This window comes from Panthera onca, chromosome E2 (genome assembly GCF_046562875.1).
Source record: "Panthera onca isolate mPanOnc1 chromosome E2, mPanOnc1 haplotype 2, whole genome shotgun sequence".
NCBI lineage: Eukaryota > Metazoa > Chordata > Mammalia > Carnivora > Felidae > Panthera > Panthera onca.
Window position 1 is genome coordinate 17,814,410 of NC_138353.1, and position 17,385 is coordinate 17,831,794.

At 51.9% G+C, this 17,385-nt stretch overlaps 2 protein-coding genes across 6 annotated transcripts; both read right to left on the reverse strand.

Annotated features, from left to right (window-relative positions):
- Window positions 1-1,683: 1,683 nt before the first annotated feature.
- On the reverse strand, window positions 1,684-4,721 carry ETV2 (ETS variant transcription factor 2). Of its 2 annotated transcripts, none has more exons than XM_060652192.3 (7): window positions 4,320-4,721; window positions 3,989-4,078; window positions 3,781-3,894; window positions 3,457-3,516; window positions 2,733-3,212; window positions 2,131-2,243; window positions 1,684-1,902 (listed from the first exon to the last, which is right to left on the reverse strand). In XM_060652192.3, the coding sequence occupies exons 2-7, from the start codon at window positions 4,056-4,058 to the stop codon at window positions 1,702-1,704; spliced, it is 1,038 nt and encodes a 345-aa protein (XP_060508175.1). In that variant the 5' UTR covers window positions 4,059-4,078; window positions 4,320-4,721; the 3' UTR covers window positions 1,684-1,701. The 2 variants fall into 2 exon arrangements, with proteins under 2 accessions (XP_060508175.1, XP_060508174.1); XM_060652191.3 differs by having other exon boundaries at window positions 3,781-3,918.
- A 2,946-nt stretch (window positions 4,722-7,667) lies between these two features.
- Window positions 7,668-16,085, reverse strand: RBM42 (RNA binding motif protein 42). Of its 4 annotated transcripts, XM_060652138.3 has the most exons (10): window positions 15,859-16,085; window positions 15,481-15,625; window positions 14,171-14,255; window positions 13,988-14,062; window positions 12,128-12,193; window positions 11,873-12,048; window positions 11,108-11,440; window positions 10,659-10,776; window positions 8,004-8,198; window positions 7,668-7,911 (listed from the first exon to the last, which is right to left on the reverse strand). In XM_060652138.3, exons 1-10 carry the CDS (start codon window positions 15,984-15,986, stop codon window positions 7,799-7,801), a joined length of 1,434 nt encoding a protein of 477 aa, XP_060508121.2. In that variant the 5' UTR covers window positions 15,987-16,085; the 3' UTR covers window positions 7,668-7,798. The 4 variants fall into 4 exon arrangements, with proteins under 4 accessions (XP_060508121.2, XP_060508125.2, XP_060508124.2 ...); XM_060652142.3 differs by lacking the exon at window positions 12,128-12,193 and having other exon boundaries at window positions 11,873-12,024; XM_060652141.3 differs by lacking the exon at window positions 12,128-12,193 and having other exon boundaries at window positions 11,873-12,027.
- Between the last annotated feature and the right edge of the window lie 1,300 nt (window positions 16,086-17,385).

Sequence of the window (17,385 nt, forward strand, 5' to 3'; positions counted from 1 at the left end):
AGCCATTAAGGCCACGCCCATCCGGGAGAGCTCCGAAATCCTATTGGGCTGAATGCCCGTTGATCATCACTTCCGGCCCAATCGTGAGCTGGCGTGCGCTTTTCGAAGGTCCGACCTGGGCTTGAGACGCCTGGTTACAGTTTCTCATCTCTTGTTTTTACCTAGGGAAAGGAGTTTCGAGTCCTGGGACTATCTGCAGAGTGGGCCGAGGGAAAAGTATCCCAGCGGAAGTATCCTTATTCATGCAGGTATTGCTTGTTTAACGCTTACCCAGTGCCAGGTACTTCGATAAGTGTTGGGGATGCATCACTGAACAAACACGAGTCCCTACCCTCTTCATGATTATTACGGGATCAATTGTTAGGGGTTTGAAATCGAACCAGTCTTTCTCCCAGGGTCATTTGTCATACTGTGAGGAATATCCAGACTCCCACCTCCCTGTTCATTACCGTCTTTCCCCAAACTCCAGAAGGCACAAATTAACACAGATTTGGGTGCCTGAAGGCTCAAACCAAAGTCCTGCATCACAGAGAGGAGGGGTTAAGAACATAAAAGCTTGGGTCTGGCAGAAATTAGTCCATCTTGGAAAGTGACACATCTATTCTAGTCACAGAAGTATCCCTGACTCTTTCTCTCACACCTCACAGCTAGCTGATCAAGAAATCTTGTCTTTGCCTGAAGCAATATATCCAGAATCTTCGACATCTGGTTCAAGCCACAGGCACAGCCAGCCTAGGCTATAGAAGCAGCCCACACCCTAGCCTCCTGGTTTCCCCACTGCCCTCCACAATCATCCACTCAGCCAGAGAGACCCTGTTAACACCTCAGTCATCACTTCCCTTTGGCTTAGAACCCTCCCATTGGGTCTTGTCTGACTCTTTCAGTCAAAAGCCAAAGTCCTCATAAATGACCTACACAGTTTGGTCCCTCTTATACCCTCATTTCTTATCCTTTTCTCTTTATTCCCACTGCTCCAGCCATACTGGCCTCTTCCTGTTTAAACACGCAGTCTGGCTTCCCTCTAAGGGCCTTTTGTATTTGCTCTCCCCTTGGCCTGGAATGCTTTTTGTGAAGCTGGCTCCCTTCCTCACTTCCTTCAGGTCTTTGCTTCAATGTCACCTTCCTGGTGAGTCCTTCTCAGACCAAATATTTAAAATTGTCATTTTGTCAGTCCATAGGAGGACCACTCTTTAGGGACTCAGTGGTTCCCAGAATGGGGTAGGCTCTCCTTGGGATCTAGATCCAAGTTCAACCACCCTCAACTTGGAGTGGTGAGACAGTAGGTGGTTTGCGGGATCTAGCACTAAGTCTAATTACTTAATGGTCCCAAGCACTGGAAGAACACACATAAGTCCTCTTTTGGAGTTTTGAGTCTTCTCTTCAGAAGGGACACAGCAGGTAAACTCAAACGTTACTGATTGGGTCCGATTCCTTTACAAGTCCCAGCACGGGCAGGCACACAGTAGGCCCTAAAGACACTGAGTTGATTCCTTTGAATATCCCATCACACAGTGAACATGCAAGTAGGTCCCCTAAGGGTCTGGGTGTGTTTTAGTCACCGCGCGCGTCTTAAGATCACACAGGCCGGGGGTGGGGGTGGGATGTGAGTGTGGTGGTGCACACTTAGGGTCCTTAGTGGGTTTAGTCAGTGTCAGTGGGAAGGACGCAGGCAGCACACACGACTAATTTGACGGGGTATTTTTATTGGGTCGCTCCTCCCGGTCCACCTCCCGCGCAGTCGGTATGGGCCAGGCCGGGTACGCGGCCCCCGAAACGGTACGTGTACTTGCGCCCACCGCTCTTGCGCACGATGTCGCGGCGGTAGTAGTAGCGCAGGCCTCGGCTCAGCTTCTCGTAGTTCATGCCGGGCTTCCTCTTGCGCTCACCCCAGAGCCGCGCCACCTAGGACAGAGGCTGGGCTTAGTCTGAGAGTCAGGAGGGAGCCTGGCTAGGCAACAGACGCGCGGGGCGGGGGACGCGGTTTCGGGTACGTTTTGGGCAAGAGTTAGTCCCTTTAACTCCTGCGGGGATAGAGATGAGTACGAGCTGGGGTGGGGGGGGGTGGGGTGGGGGTGGGGTCAAGTACTAGGCAAACTGCCTCGACTTGGCCGGTCTGGGAAGCTGCCCCACCTCTCTGGGGTCACACAGCTGGAACTCGCGGCTGTTGCCCGTCCAGCGGATGCAGTTGCTACGCTCCCCGTCTCGGAGCAGCTCTAGGAGGAACTGCCACAGCTGAATGGGACCTGCGGAGTGCAGGCAGGTGAACACTCAGGCTTCCTAGCCCCGGACCAAGTCGCTTCGATGACCCATATGTCCGGGCTCCCTCGCCTCGAAGGTCCACGTGTCCGGTTTTCCCAACTCGGGGCCCAGCAGTCCATCCCCTTCGGGCCCAGCGAGTCCGGATCCCTCCATATAAGGATCCCCAGCATCGGCCTCAGGGACCCAGGCAGCCGGGGCCCCCATCTCTGAAACTTAGGAGTTTGGGTGCCACATCTTGGAGACCCAGATATCCAGACCCTCACCTCTTTCCTCTCAACTAATCCAGGAGCCTAGGTCTCTTGCTCCCTGGAAGACTACCAGTGTCTTAGTCCTCTCCTCCTCCAGGACTCACCGTCACCACCTCTCTCGGACTCTTAGGTAACAGCCTCGCCCCCTCACTTCCAGTTTCCTGGGTCCCGCCCCTACGCGCCTAGGCCCCGCCTCATTAGATTCGGGTCTTGCGGACCCCTCACCTCGATGGTTACTTTTGGGGTAACAAGCCAAGGTTACGTGGTCCGACTGCTGGCTGGGTTCAGAGGACGTGGTGAGATCTGAAGCCTGGTATCCCTTTGAAGAAGTGGTGCAGTCCGTATGCAGCCCCGAGACCCAGGAGGTGGTATAGTCTGAGACCGCAGGTCCAACCCACGAAATGGTAGAGTCCGCGTGAGGCTCCCCGCGGAGGCCCTTGCCCCAGTAGGTGGCGCCGTCGAGACCAATAGAACTGTCCCAGTTGGTGGAGCTGGGGGCGGCCTGGGCACAAGACCACGAATTGGTCCCTCCCCCGGAGGTGGCACAGTTCTGATCCGTTGGCCCCGCAGAACCGGCGAAGGGGGCGGGGCCTAGGCCGGGAGGGGCGGGGCCCGGGGCCTGGGAGAAGCCGTTCCAGTGGTCCGAGCCGTTGCACGTCAAGTCTGTCCAGTCTCCCGACCACGGAAGAGCCTGACGGGCGGGATCTGTGAGGAGCAACAGATCTCAAGTGAGGGGAGCCTAGGTGTCCCGGTCTCTGGCCCGGGGGTTCTTGGAGTCTAAGCTCTAAGCTCTGGGGCCCTGGGCTCCCGGATCTAGGCCATGCCACCTCGAGGACACAGGTGTTTCCCGTCCTAGCCCCGTTCCCCTCAACGATCGAGTAGTTTAAACCTCCAGCTACGGAGGAGGACCCCAGTGCCTTTCTTCCCCCGCCTCTGTGTACACACTCACCCGCCCCCCGTGTAGCTTCTGGATGCGTTAACGTGGAGCCCCAGTCCAGCGGTGAGAGCCCTGCGAGGGATAAGAACGAACAGAGTTTAGGGAAGGTGTGAGCAATGACTAGAGACGTCCCCTCGACCACTCACGCAGCAGTCTTTATTCTTCAGGGAATGAGTTATTACCTCCAGCCCCTACTCACGCATACCTAGAACTCAGGACCCTGGCCTCGTCGTCTTTCAACCTCAGGACTTCAAGCCCGCAGCCCTCCCCCCATTTTGCCTCCGGAGTCCAGGAACACACCCTTCCTCCCTCAGTCCCAGCACCCCAGTCTCTCACCTTCCTCAGCTCCCAGGGGTCCCAGCCCACAACCACCTTTCCAGCGTGTCTCCACTGTCAGCCTGTCCCCTGGGAACGCCAGCTCAGGGAAATAGAAGCCGAGCTCAGCTCCTTCTGCAGGCAATGAGGAGGTTAGGGCTGGGTCGGGGTCAGCAGAGACCCCCACCTGTGCACCCTCCCCATACAGTGACTCAATGCAGCAGCCTACCCAGTCCTGAAAGCCTGTTCCCTGGGGGCACTTCCTGCGGTGAAGCTTCATCCCAGTTCCACAAGTCCATGGATGCTCCTTGTGAATGTTCTGGGCAGGGGAAAAAAGGGGAAGGGGTGAGCTGGTGACACTTAGGGACCTTGGAGTCTGGCTGGAGACTCCCTCAGACCCAGAAGTCCAGGCCTTTTGTTCCCTTCTTCCCCGAGACCCTGGAATCTTGGCCTCCAGTGTCCTTTTTTCTCAGACTAGGAGTAAGGGACCTCAGCCCTCTCCCTCCCTCAGACCCAAGAGTCCAGACCCCCAGACATCCAGTCCCCAGTTCATGGCTCACCTCTGGCGGGTTTCTCTGTCCCCAGCCAGGGGTCTCAGCCCCATTTCATACCATGCACCCCCTCCCCTGGGGGCCGGGGCAGGGGGGGAATTTTCCGAGACGTCAGAGCTGGGGGTCGCAGCTGGGTCGAGTTGCAGGGACAGAGGCGGGGCCAAGCGTCGTCCCCCCCCATCCTCCACCCCCCTCAGGGATGGCCGTCCGCCGCCTCCTGACAGCTCCGGCTATCCTGTTGCGGGGATGGCTTGGACTTGGACAGGAGCTTGGGGAACAGCGGGCTGCGCGAGACCCGGGGTGCGGAGGGGAGTTTACGGGATGATGGGGGTGGGGCGGGGGGCTTGCTGGACAGGTTCTCCGTCTTGGGTCTTGATCCTGCGACATGGGGGGGGGGGAGAGGGGGGAGGGTCTGGGGTCAGTTGGGTTGCGCCAAGCTTATCTACAACAGGAAGGGGGATTTCCGGCCAGACCCCAGGTCGGCCTACGTCACAATCTGCAGGGGGACTGCGTGGGGGGTGGGGAGGAAGGATATGGTTGGGGGAAGCTGACCCAGAATCCCCAACTGGGCAGAGTTCTCCCCTTCGAGGGCTTTGAGGACGACATTCTGGGGCTGCTCTTGAGTGCCAATCATGGTAACAGCATCAACGATATAAATAATAACGACAGTACTTCTAATAGCTAACATTTATTGAGGGCTCATTGCCTGCCACCAACTGTGTCACTGGGTTTTCACTTAATCCTTTTATGAGGTAGGTACTAGTCTTCATTTTATGAAAGGGGAAATTGAAACAGACTTCCTTCCACTTCTCTTCATGTCCAGAATCCATGCCTTTCCATGCTATAATAGTTTGAGACAAATGGGGAAAATTTGAGTATGAACTGAATATAAGATATAGAATTATTCATTTTCTTAGATGTGATCATGGTATTATAACATGAAAGATGTCTCTGTAAGGAAATGGACACATATTTAGGGGCGAAGTGTTATGATGTCTGTAGCTTACTTCAAATGATTCGGCATCCCCCCCCCCCCCCCCCCGCCCCTCACGTATACATATAACATATACATCTATAAATGCAATAGTTGGGACATACTTATACTAAAAAATTATTTGTTTATTTGAGCTTCAAATTTAACTAGGTGTCCTGTATTTTTATTTCCTAAATCTGGTAACCCTAAACCCAGGTAGCTTGGCTTCAGAGCCTGTGGTTGTACCCATTATGCTGTATTAGTGTTTACCATTAAAAATAACCTCCTTAATAATGGGCATTTTTCAATATTCACCCTGCTTGACCGTTAACCATTTACCATTCTGAGGGTGGGAGGATGGAAGTGTGAGCACTACTCTTCTGTTGGTGTTACAGGAGGAAGCTGGGCTTGAAAGGGGAGAGCCACTTCCCAGGGCACATGGTGGGTGGGTGGTGTTGGGATTGGCTTCAGCATTGGGTGAGCAAAGAGCACCCAGGTCACTGCTCCACCATCTATCCAACCCAAGGACCTGAAGGGTACCCTAACCTAGTGTTCCCCACCATGCCCCAGGCCTCCTCCCCCTGAAGCTGGTCTCTCTCCTGTGTGTCAGTCTCCATGACTCCCTACTCTAGGTTGGTGTCCCTGGCTCTGGGTCTCTGTTGCACCAGGCCTGATCCAGTGAGGCCTTGTCACCCAGTCTCTCCTGCTGAATCTCAGTCCCTTCCCTTCTCTCTCCCTACTTCCTTATCTCTCAAGTCTCCATCTCTCTCTCTCTCTGGGTGTTCTCCCCATCTTCCCTCCCATTGTACTGCCTTGACCTGCCATTCTCGCCTCTCCATCTGTCTCTCTCATCTCTGCTTGCCACATCCTCTCCATCTCTGTCCATCTGTCTCCCAACCCCACCGAGCTTTCTTTCCCTTTCCTCAGGGAGACTTAAACACACACATTTAAAACTTCATTTTTGGAATCATTCCCTCTTCCCATCTCCTCCCTTGTTGCCCTCCCTGACTGAAGTGAGCAGAAGGGGGTCAGGAGCAGGGAGGGCTAGTGATGTGGGGATAGGGTCTGAGGGTCCTGGGGCTGGGTTGTCTGGCCCAGGTGACAGGGGGCTGAAGGACACTTCCTGTGAGGGAGGGAGACCCTCACCCTTCTAACCAGACTGGAAAATGTGACGTCAGAGAGGGAGCAGTAAGGGAGGAAGGCGGGAACAGAGGAAATTTGACACCTCTCCTGGGTAATCAGCTTCCTGAGAGGCCTTGGCATTGTTTCCTTCCTCCTCCGAGTGCCCTTTCTCAACCCAGGGTTCTGCTGGCTTTGGCCCTGGGAGACCCTCATCCCTTCCCCATGCTTGAATCATGGAGTATCCCTCCTCTGCCTGGTCCCTGCCCTAGCCCCTTTCAGACCTCCAGTCCACAGCACGGCAGTGTCAGGGCTGTTTCTAAAGTGCAAATCTGATGCCAGTCCCCCGCGTGAACTTGGTTTCAACTTCTTAGGGCTTGCTGCTGCCTTCAAGGCAAAGTCTAAGCTCTTAGCCTAGTGTTCAAGATTCTGCTTGGACACTTCAGACAGGCAGAGTCAAGCTTGGGGCTGGGAAAAGAGAGACCTGCAGATGCAGAGAATAGAAACTCAGAGAGATACAGACACTTAGAGACAAGAAACAGAGGGGCACTCACAGACACATTCAGGGAAATAGACACAGAGAAACACTCGAGGACGCCCACACAGATGTACGGCAAGAGAAGTTGGCTGGGGTTTGGCAGAGTGAAGAAACTGGAAAACAGTCTGAGATCCAGAGGATGAGAACTGCAGAAACTGGGAGAGAATGACATGAAGAGCATGAGACAGACTCAGAAGTGGCAAGTTCCTTCAGGAAGCCCTTCCTGACTGCCAGGTCAGCACCCTGGGCTCCACTATCCCAGTCCCGACCACTCTGGGCTCTCACTGTGTGGCAGTGGGCCTATCTTCTGCCACTGGACCATGTGCTCTGAGGGAACAGGGCCTGAGACTGCTTCAGTCACCATGTCCCCAGCACTGGCTAGCCCTTCGGTGAGGTTGCTGAATGGATGAAAGCCTGGAAGGCTGTGGGCTCCAGAAGGCCCGGTCCAGAAGACCCCCTACCTTGGTGCTGAGAGCACAAGCTGGAGTGAGAAGACAACCGGTCTGAGTCTCAGCTTGGCTTTGGCCTTGCTAAAAGCCTCTGCTTCCTCCTTTGTGGAATGGGTTGCACTCAGCACACACTTAGGAGGTTTCAGGAAGATGTGACGGGCACTGAAAATGCCCATTTACGTGTTTGGCTAGGTAAACTTATAAAGCTCCCCGCTATTTCCAGGTCTGGGGATGTCGAGCCCTGCTCCCCAAAGAGTGCTTCTAAGCCCAGCCAGGGATGGAAATAACGTAAATTTATTGAAACTGGTTTTGGGGAGGGTGGATGGGTGGATAGTTGGGGATCTTCCAAAGAGAACTGGGGGAAGAGCCAGCGCCCGGCCAGGTGGGAGCGGGTGCCTGGCCACAGACCCTATCTCAGGCCCAGTTTCTTCTTCTCCTTCTGCTTCTTGCGCACCACATCCAGGTTCCGGTCCTTCCACATACTCTTGCGCAGCTTGATGGGGCGCGAGCCCACATACTTCCCTGTGGGAATGGAGGGTTCAAGGTCAGGCTTGGGGTCAGGCTTAGGCCAGATGCTGGTCACACCCACTGTCCCTAAGAGAGGCTTCACCTACCATTCATCTCACGCATGGCACGCACATAGTCACTGGGGTCCTTAAAGCTGACGAAGCCATAGCCCTTGGTCTTGCCTGTGCGCTTGTCTCGGATCACCTTAGCCTTAAGGAAGGATGGGAAGCGGCTGAAGGCGCGTGCCAAGATGTCATCGTTCACTTCATTGCCCAAATCCCCACAGAAGATCCGGAAATCATCTGGGGTTGGGAGAGAGGAGGTCAGAAGATGCAGATGCCTGGCCCCATGTCTGCCTTATTTAGATAGCCCCACCTTCTCTGAAGGCATCCCCCAAACCCTCCTCCCTCTATCCCCAGCGGTCTCTGCCTGGGGCCCTCTCAGTAACAACAGCCAACACCTATATGGTATTTACCCTGTGCTAGACTCTGCTAAGCACTCATGAGGTTTTAACATATCCGGCACTCCCAACACCCTTTAACACAGAGGCACAGAGAGGTCATGTCACCTGCCCAATGTTACTCAACTAGGAAGTGGCAGAGCTGGGACAAGAACTCTGGTACCTGACTCCAGAGTCCTCGCCTTTACCTCCCCACCCCAGAGCCATGTTCTCCATTCCCATGAATTAAGGCTCCAACTTTGTCCTAGCCAGGCTTCTCCTCTGAGCCCCCAGCATCCCTTGGTCCCCATGGATATCCCCTGGGCCCCTCACACCCATTTGCTTTAGAGAAAGCCCATTCTAATTTCCCCTTGAGTCTCTGAAACGTGAACACACTGTCGGATCCTTCTCCAAGGCTGACCTCAGCTTCCATTCCTGGGCATACCCTCTGGGCTGGACCTGAGCCAGACTGAATGTACTCAAGCCCAAAGAATCCCTTCCGCCACAAGGCACATACTATTATTATCCCCTTGTTGGAGTGAGGAAAGGATAGAAAGGCTAAGTGACTTGCTCAAGATCACAGAACTAGGGGTTACAGCCCGCACCGACCATATCTAGGCTGACATTGCCATGCCCTGGCCTGGAGCAGGTAGACAGTCCCAAAACAAGAGGCAGAAGTCAAGGACTCAGATGGGAGGGAGGGCTGTTTTCTCAGCTAGCACTGTGGTTGCCCCACAGCTTCTGTGGTGATTAAGGACACTCTCTAAGAACAAGTTAGGCCACTCTAAAGAGGAAATTATGTGGCAAACTCAGAGGGAGGGGCCTTCTTCAAAACAACTGGGCTGGACACTTCAAAACACTGTTACATATAAGACAAAATGGTAGGAGGGAAACCATTCTCCTTAAGAGATAATCTAGAGACCTAAAACGGCATGCATCCTGATCCATGGGAAAAGATGGCTACAACAGAATTTAGGAACAACTGGGGAAATTTAAATATAAAGGGAATATGAGACACCATAGAATTATCATTCATTTGCTTAGGAATGTTAATGGTATTATTATTATTATTTTTTTTTTTTTAAATTTTTTTTTTCAACGTTTTTTATTTATTTTTGGGACAGAGAGAGACAGAGCATGAACGGGGGAGGGGCAGAGAGAGAGGGAGACACAGAATCGGAAACAGGCTCCAGGCTCCGAGCCATCAGCCCAGAGCCCGACGCGGGGCTCGAACTCACGGACCGCGAGATCGTGACCTGGCTGAAGTCGGCCGCTTAACCGACTGCGCCACCCAGGCGCCCCATGTTAATGGTATTATGATACAAAACAGAATGCCACTTTTTTTTTTAATTTAAAAAAAATTTTTTTTTTTTTTTTTTTTTAACGTTTTATTTATTTTTAAGACAGAGAGAGACAGAGCATGAACGGGGGAGGGTCAGAGAGAGAGGGAGACACAGAACCCGAAACAGGCTCCAGGCTCTGAGCTGTCAGCATGGAGCCCGATGCGGGGCTCGAACTCACAGACTGTGAGATCATGACCTGAGCCAAAGTCGGACGCTCAACCGACTGAGCCACCCAGGCGCCCCCAGAATGCCACTTTTCTTAGGAGAAGAATACTGAGGTATTTAGGAGTGAAGTGAGAACTTCATTTATAACTTGCTTCAAATGATTGAGCAAAATCCAAGAAACACACATACACATAGAAGGATAAAGTGAATACAGCAAAATGTTAATTGCTGAATCTAGATGGTGGTTATATTTGGCTGTTCGCTGTTAAATTCAGTGTTTAAAATTCTTCATCAGAAGGGGTGCCTGGGTGGCTCGGTTAAGCATCCATCTCTTGATTTTGGCTCAGGTCATGATCTCACAGCCCCATGTCGGGCTCTGTCTGGGCTGACAGCATAGAGGCTGCTTGGGATTCTCTCTCTCTCTCTCTCTCTCTCTCTCTCTCTCTCTGCCCCTCCTCTGTTTGCACATGCTCCCACATGTTCTCTTTCTCTCTCAAAATAAATAAACTTAAAATTGTTTTTTTCATAAGTTGGGAGAAAAAAGAACATTCTTTTATCTTTAGCAACTCAGGCAGAGGTCAGAGGGTTCTAGGTGCCAATAACCTCTACCAAATTCTGTCCAGTGGCTTAGATGAGGGCCTGCCCTTCAGAGCCAATGTTTAGCCCTCCATGAGGTAGGCAAATAGCATGTGCCTGCCTTACAGAGAGGTGGCAGTTGTGGACCTACCCAGCTTACCCTCCCTGAGTCTGCCCCAAGGAGACCTTGGTGTGTCCTTGACTGAGCAATGCCTGGCCCTGCACCTGGGCCCACCTACCTGCGTCCCACTCCAGCAGGCTGGGGTCCTCCCAGCTGCTCCCAGCTGCTGTGCGAATGCAGCGTTTCAATTTCTCTGGCTTCCCTTTCTTCTTGTCCTCACCCAAGGGCTCTGGGACCTGCAGAGGAAAGGGGATGGGGTGCAAAGGGCTTGGTGTTGGGAGTCTTCTGGACCGATATGTCCCCTTCAGACTCTCCCACTTTCTTTCACCCCTTGCCCTCCTACTTCCATAATTAAACAACTAGATGTGCTTCTGGATGTGAGGTACATGTATCTGCCTCCTTCTCTCCCATGTCCTCCCAGCCCTTCCAATTTTCTGGTTCCCTCATACCTTCATTGATAGAGGACTACATGTCTTTCTGGGTATAAAAGGCATGGGTTCCTACCTGCTCTCCCAGCCCTTTCTACTTGCTGCCCACCCCTGACTGCTATGCTCCCTGAGAGCTTACCTCAAGAGCCATGAGGCCAGGGGGTGGCTCAGGCCGTGGGGGCCGGGGTCGAGGACGCAGGGACAGGAGCTCAGGAATGCGCAGTGGGGGCAGTAGGCCTCGTACAACCTCCAGTGGGAGGGGCAGTGGCTCAGGCTCAGGCAAAGGCATGGCCAGGGCCAATGGCAGGCTGGGCCCAATGACTGCAGGGCCGGTGGGGGCACCTCCTGCCCCAACAGCCACTGCTGCGCCAGCCTCCTCCAGCCCAGCTGCCGCTGCCACCACTGCCTCTTCCTTCTCTTTAAGGCCCAACCCCAGGCCTAGGCCCAGCTCTCGGGGTGTTGCTGGCTCTTCCTGTGGGCAAGGGCAGACAATGAGGGATACCATTTCACAGGCTCAGACTAAACTCCCATCCTATACAACAAAGCAAGGGCCTGAGGCCAGAAAGCAGACAAGAGACCTAAACAGAGAAAGGAGTCTCTAATCAGAGACAGACACAGGGACAAAAACATCAGGACAGAAAAACAGAGAAGGACAATCAAGAGAAAAATAGAGATAGAGACAGAATAGAATAAAAACAGAGACAGAACCCATTGCATGTGTTTCTCTATTTTCCTCACAAAAAGAAAGAAAAACAGACTCAGTCACCAAAAGAAATAGGCAAAGACAGAGACTGAGACAGAGTCAGAGAGTAAGAAGGCAGATTTAGACACAGCCTACCAGACCAGGATTGAGCATCTCCCCACCCTTCACACCTTTGACCATTAGCTCCCTGTCCATACTTACCAGAGGAGGCCTCAGAGCAGCCATGGAGCCCAGGGGGGGCCCTGGGGCCCGAGCCATCGGTGGCAGCATCATAGGTGGTCCAGGGGGCCCAGGCAGAGGGGGGCCCACAAGGGCTTGGTGAGGGGGCCGCAGGGCCATAGGGCGGGGACCACCTGCTGCAGAAGAAAGAGCAGAATCTGTCAGGGTGTTAGTGGGGGAGTTGGAGGGCTGAGGGGGGAAGTTATGTGGCAGGGATGATGACCCTGGCCCCCTCACCTGCTCTCTGTAGCACGTGGGGGACGAAGGCCGGACGCAGGATAGGGGCCCTCTGGGGGGCCACAGCTGTGGGAGAGAGAGATGGGGGTGTGTGTCATGGGGGACCGGGGCACTTGAGGTGAGGTGTGTGTGTGTAGGTACTCTCAGAATCCAAGAAATCCTGGAGAAGAGTCTGGGGAACCTTCTGGGAGATGCAAGTCTTTCGATTTGTTCATTCAGCAAAAATTTACCACGGAACATCTCCTCTGGGCTGTCCCTGTTCTGGACAATAATAAGGACACACCAAAAGATCAAAAACTCTCAGGGATCTTCTGATCCAGAGTAGGAGGGTGACAGCCCAGTGTGTCTCACCAGAGGGTGACAGCCCAGAGTGATCAGGGCCGGAAGGGGGTAAAGCCCAGGCAGAGTGATCGGAACTAGAAGGGGGAAACCTGGGGAGTGGTGGGAGCCCGGAGGAGCCCTCTGACTTAGCCAGGGCGACTAGAGGCTTCCTGTGAGCTGAGACCCAAAGGATAATAAAGAACCAATTGCCTTTGGTCAGGCAAAGCGTGACTGTAAAGACTACTGGCAAGAAGAACATTTACGAACAAATTTTTTTCCCTTTTCAGTTTAGTATAAATTATAATAGCAGAAGTTGCAGTGTGGAGGGCTTCATAAGAGAATGGTCAAGAGGACAGTAGGCATCCAAGAATAGTCTCATTGGCTGGACCATGAATGTCCTCCTGAGGGCACCAGGGAGCCATAGCAGGACTGGAAGCTGGCCAGGGTGACTAAATCAGATGTGCATTTTGATCAAAACCATACCAAAGAGTAAGAGATGTTAAGATTTCTCAAACGTCAGACAAAAAAGTTTAACAGGATTTAAGTAACACAAGTTTGATCCAATACAGATCGTACCAGAACTTTACAGAACGTGTATTTTTTTCTTATGTATAAGGAAGTAGTGTCACAAAAATTGACTGTAAAGGTCACCTCAACAAATGTAAGAATGACCTGTGGAGAGGATAGGGTTTAGTTGATTTTGGTTAACTTGATTCTGATTTGGGCAATAGGCTTTGGAAGATTACAGTTGGGTGGCAGTGAGCAGGAGAGAGAAGGGAGGTCAACAAGAATACTGCGGGCATATCCTAGCAATGTTTAGGGCTCCTGGGGAGTATGTGAGAGTCTCTCCATAAGGGGCCAGGTGATGTAGGGTCTTGACTGCTACGTGAGGAGCTTGGTGCTTGTTTGATGGTTTATTTATCCCATGAACAGATAGTACGTAATGCTTACAATGTGGCAGACATCAAGACTTTCGTCTCTCATGAAGTTTGTATTTTAGAGGAAACAAAAGAGGATAGCCATAATGGGTAAACTGTATAGCTTGTTACGAGGTGCCTGGGTGGCTCAGTCGGTTAAGCATCTGACTTCAGCTCAGGTCATGATATCATGGTTCATGAGTTTGAGCCCTGCATAGAGCTCTGTGCTGACAGCTCAGAGCCTGGAGCCTGCTTTGGATCCTGTGTCTCCCTCTCTCTCTGCCCCTCTTCTGCCTGCGCTGTCTCTCTCTCAAAAATAAATAAACATTAAAAAAAACAACAACTGTACAGCTTGTTATAAAGTATTAAGTGCTATGGAGAAACACAACAAAGAATAAGGATTAGGAGTGACAGTAAGGAGGGTGGTTTGCAATGGTCAAGTCAAGCTCTACTAAGGCCAAACTGATGAAGTACATGATCGGGTTTGTGCTTTAGGAAGATGGTAATGTCAGGGTGGGGATGAAATTAAGCGGGTGAGTTAGCGCAATGATGTAGGCAAGATGCTGGAGTAGTCAAAACAAGAGTGCTTCATTAAATGTGGGGTTCCCGGCCTGAGACCTACCTGCTCGACGCAGGAACATAGCTTCTCGGGCCTCTGGACTATCCAGGTGACTCCGATCACCAGGGCCAAAGCCAACTGTTGGGATGGGAAGAGACAAGGATGGTGGGAGGAGAATCCCAGGCATCCCATTTTATCACCTTGCCTGATCCCCTGGCTCCCTCTCCTCCACCACTCCTTACTTACCTGGACCTACAAAAGGAGGGCCACCCACCATGGGAGGAACCACAGTGGCTGCAGCAGCTGCCCGGGCCTCCAGAGTCTGTTGAACCTGTTGGGGAAGAAATTGGGGTGAGGGGCCTGACTCAGTGCCACCAAGCTGCCCTGGCTGGCTTACCCTGGGAGACCAAGGGTTTCATTCTTTGCATTCTATGTGGGGCTGGCTATCTGTCAACATTAAGTCTAAGCTAAACTGTCACTTTTCAGGGAGGCTTTTGGGATCACGCTAGCGAAAACTGTCCTTAGCCCCTCCCAGGAGCAACTCATCTTGTTATCCTGTTTCATCTTCCTCAACGCATCTCACACTATCTGAAATTATGTCCAGCCTGTCTTTCTCATCTCCCATGCTACCACCCTGGTCCAAGCTATCATTATCTCTAGCTTAGATTATTATGGTAGCCTCTTCAGTCTCCTCGACTCTGCCCTAACCCCCTTACAGTCTGTTCTCCAAACACAGCCATGATTAATTTCTAAGTTGGACCCTATTACTCCTCTGCTCAAAATCCTTCCACAGCCTCCCACATCAGAGTAAAAACCAAAGTCTTTAAGGTGGCCCACAAGGCCCTACCAGGTCTTATCTCTATCACCTCTCTGTCCTCATCTCTTCCCACTCTCCCCGTTGCTCGCTGTACTCTAGCCACACTTTTCTCTGCTCTTCTTTGAACATGTCAGGGATGCACCTGTGTCACAGCCCTTGCACTGGCAGTTCTCTCCGCTGGGAATGCTCTCCCACCAGATATCTCCATGGTTCCCCGTATCATGTCCTTTATATCTTTGCTTAACTGTCACCTCCTCAGAAAGGCCTTCCCTGACCATGCTGATAAACCTCTGCTTTTCTTACTCTTTGACCTGTCACTCCCCAGTACAATGTAAGCTACAAAAAGAGAGTGATTTTTTTTTGGTCTATATTGTTCTCTGCTATGTGCTTAATGCCTAGAACAGTGCCTGGTGCATAGAAGGCACCCCATAATTATTTATTGACAGAATGAACCAGTTCCATTTATTTGTCTTCTTTTTAGTAGTCTCCCTCTCCACTAGTTATATACAACTTGCTATTGAGCATGTGAATGTGACTAATGAGACTGAGGAACTACTGAACTTAAATGTAAACTTAAATAGATACAGAACATTTTCATCATTTCAGACAACTTTCTGGACAACAGGCTTTAGAATATAAGCTCCCAAAGGGCAGAGGTATTGTTTGCTTTAGTTGTTACTATGTTCTCAATGCCTGGCACAAACATTGTGTTCAAGCACTGTGCTCAGCTCAGTCGTACCTGCTGATAAGTGTTGGTTGCGATAATTGGGCGGATCACAGGAGCTGCTGGGACCTGCATCGCTTCTACCGTGGGGACCGTGGGCACCGCAGGCACAGCAGTCGGGATGCCGGTTACTGGAGCCCCCAGAACTTCCTGCTCAAACCTGAGGAGGCAAGACCAACAACACAGCTCAGGACCTTTCATTAACTCTGAAACGTTGGGTACACCGCGATAGAGCCTTCACCCCTGCCAATCTCTTCTTACTCCCGCCCGCACAATCCCGAAGGTCCCATTTCCCCATGATAGAGCCATATCGGGATAAATGCGGCCTGGAGGCTCCAGGGCTCGGTGGCTCTGACTCTGAGGGCTTTTATCGCGCCTTGCCAAGGGCCTTACAGAGCCATCTCCGCCTCCATCTCCTTCAGGCGTTCCTCTCCGCTCTTGCCCGGCATGCCGGCGCCAGGGCCCGGGACCACAGGTCCTCCTGCACCCGGGAGTCCCGGGGCTGGCCCCGCCCCGGCCATCGCTGCTGCCGTCGCTGTCGCCGCTACTACCGCCTCGGCTCAGCGGCCTCCACCAGTTCCGCTGTCTACTCTCTGGTCTTGTCGGGTTGGGCGCCCTCGAATGACGTATCAGCGAAAGCGACGGGCGCTGGTGTATGACATCATACGCCAACGGGGTCTCGCCTGCGGAGCAAGGCCAATGAGAGTCTGGCCATACCTGAAGGGCCCACCCCTAGAAGGAATATAGACCAATCAGAGTGCGGTAAAAACAAACCAATGAAGAGCCTGGGTCTAAGTAAGTGAAGGCAAATGAGGTGGCCACGCCTTCATTGGAGGAACGAAGGCTAATGAGAGCGCTGTAAAGTAGTTGGCCCCGTCCCTACCGAGGAAACTGGGCCTTTGAGAGCTCAGAAAAGTTTGGAGGCCCCGCCTGTGCCACTGAAGCTCGTTCCGGAAGTTTTAAAATGCATCGGAGTCCGCGTCAGCCCAGGGATGTTTGAGGCTGGAGACTGCTGAATACCGTAGCCTTCCCAACTGGGATAGACTGACACCGGTGACTCCCAGAAAAACCAGGAACAGGATGTGGGAAGCTCATAGGGGGCGCCTGACCTTCTCCAGGAGGAGAAGGTAACACCTGACGACTTCTTGCTAGATGAAAATGGAGAGAGATGGGAGGAATCGTAAAGGCCTGGAGTAGTAAAATGCGGCAACTCAGAAAGTCGTGTGTAGGTTTGGTCTCTGTGTCCTTTCTTGGGACACAGGTGACCCCTCCTTTTCTTCCTAGTCCTCAATAGGTTTCATTATGAATATTTAAAATACACAACACTGGAGAAGAATATAACGAGCTTCCATGTACCTCTCAACAATTACTAATATTCTACCCTGTTTCATCTATACTTATCCTCCCTCTTCTTGGAGTATATTAAAGCAAATTCCAGACATCAATTCCTCCACAAATACTTCATGATGTGTGTCTTAACAGATAAGGCCTATTTTCACGCCCAAGAAAATTCTGATTTCGTTCTCGGATTTCGGTGCGCGCGCTCGCGCGCGCGCACACACACACACACACACACACGGAAAAAATTAACTTTTTTGCTGTCATCTTACACCCAGACTGTTCAATTTTTTCTGCCTCAAAAAATTTGTATAAAATCAGGCTACAAATAAGGTATGCACATTGGGTTTGATTGGTTGGTCGGTCTTTTTTTTTCTGTCAAAACTTTTGTTGGCTGTCTTGGTTTCTTGAAGTTCCAAGATTAAATCAGCACTAATGAATGATTTGTTAAAATACTGGCTTTTTGTTTGCTTCTTTACAATAGATGTGATAAGAAAATAGGACGCTTTTTCTTTTTTAACATTATTAACTAGAGTCCATACTTTGATTTTCTTAGTGTTTAATCTCTTCTGTTCGTTCATT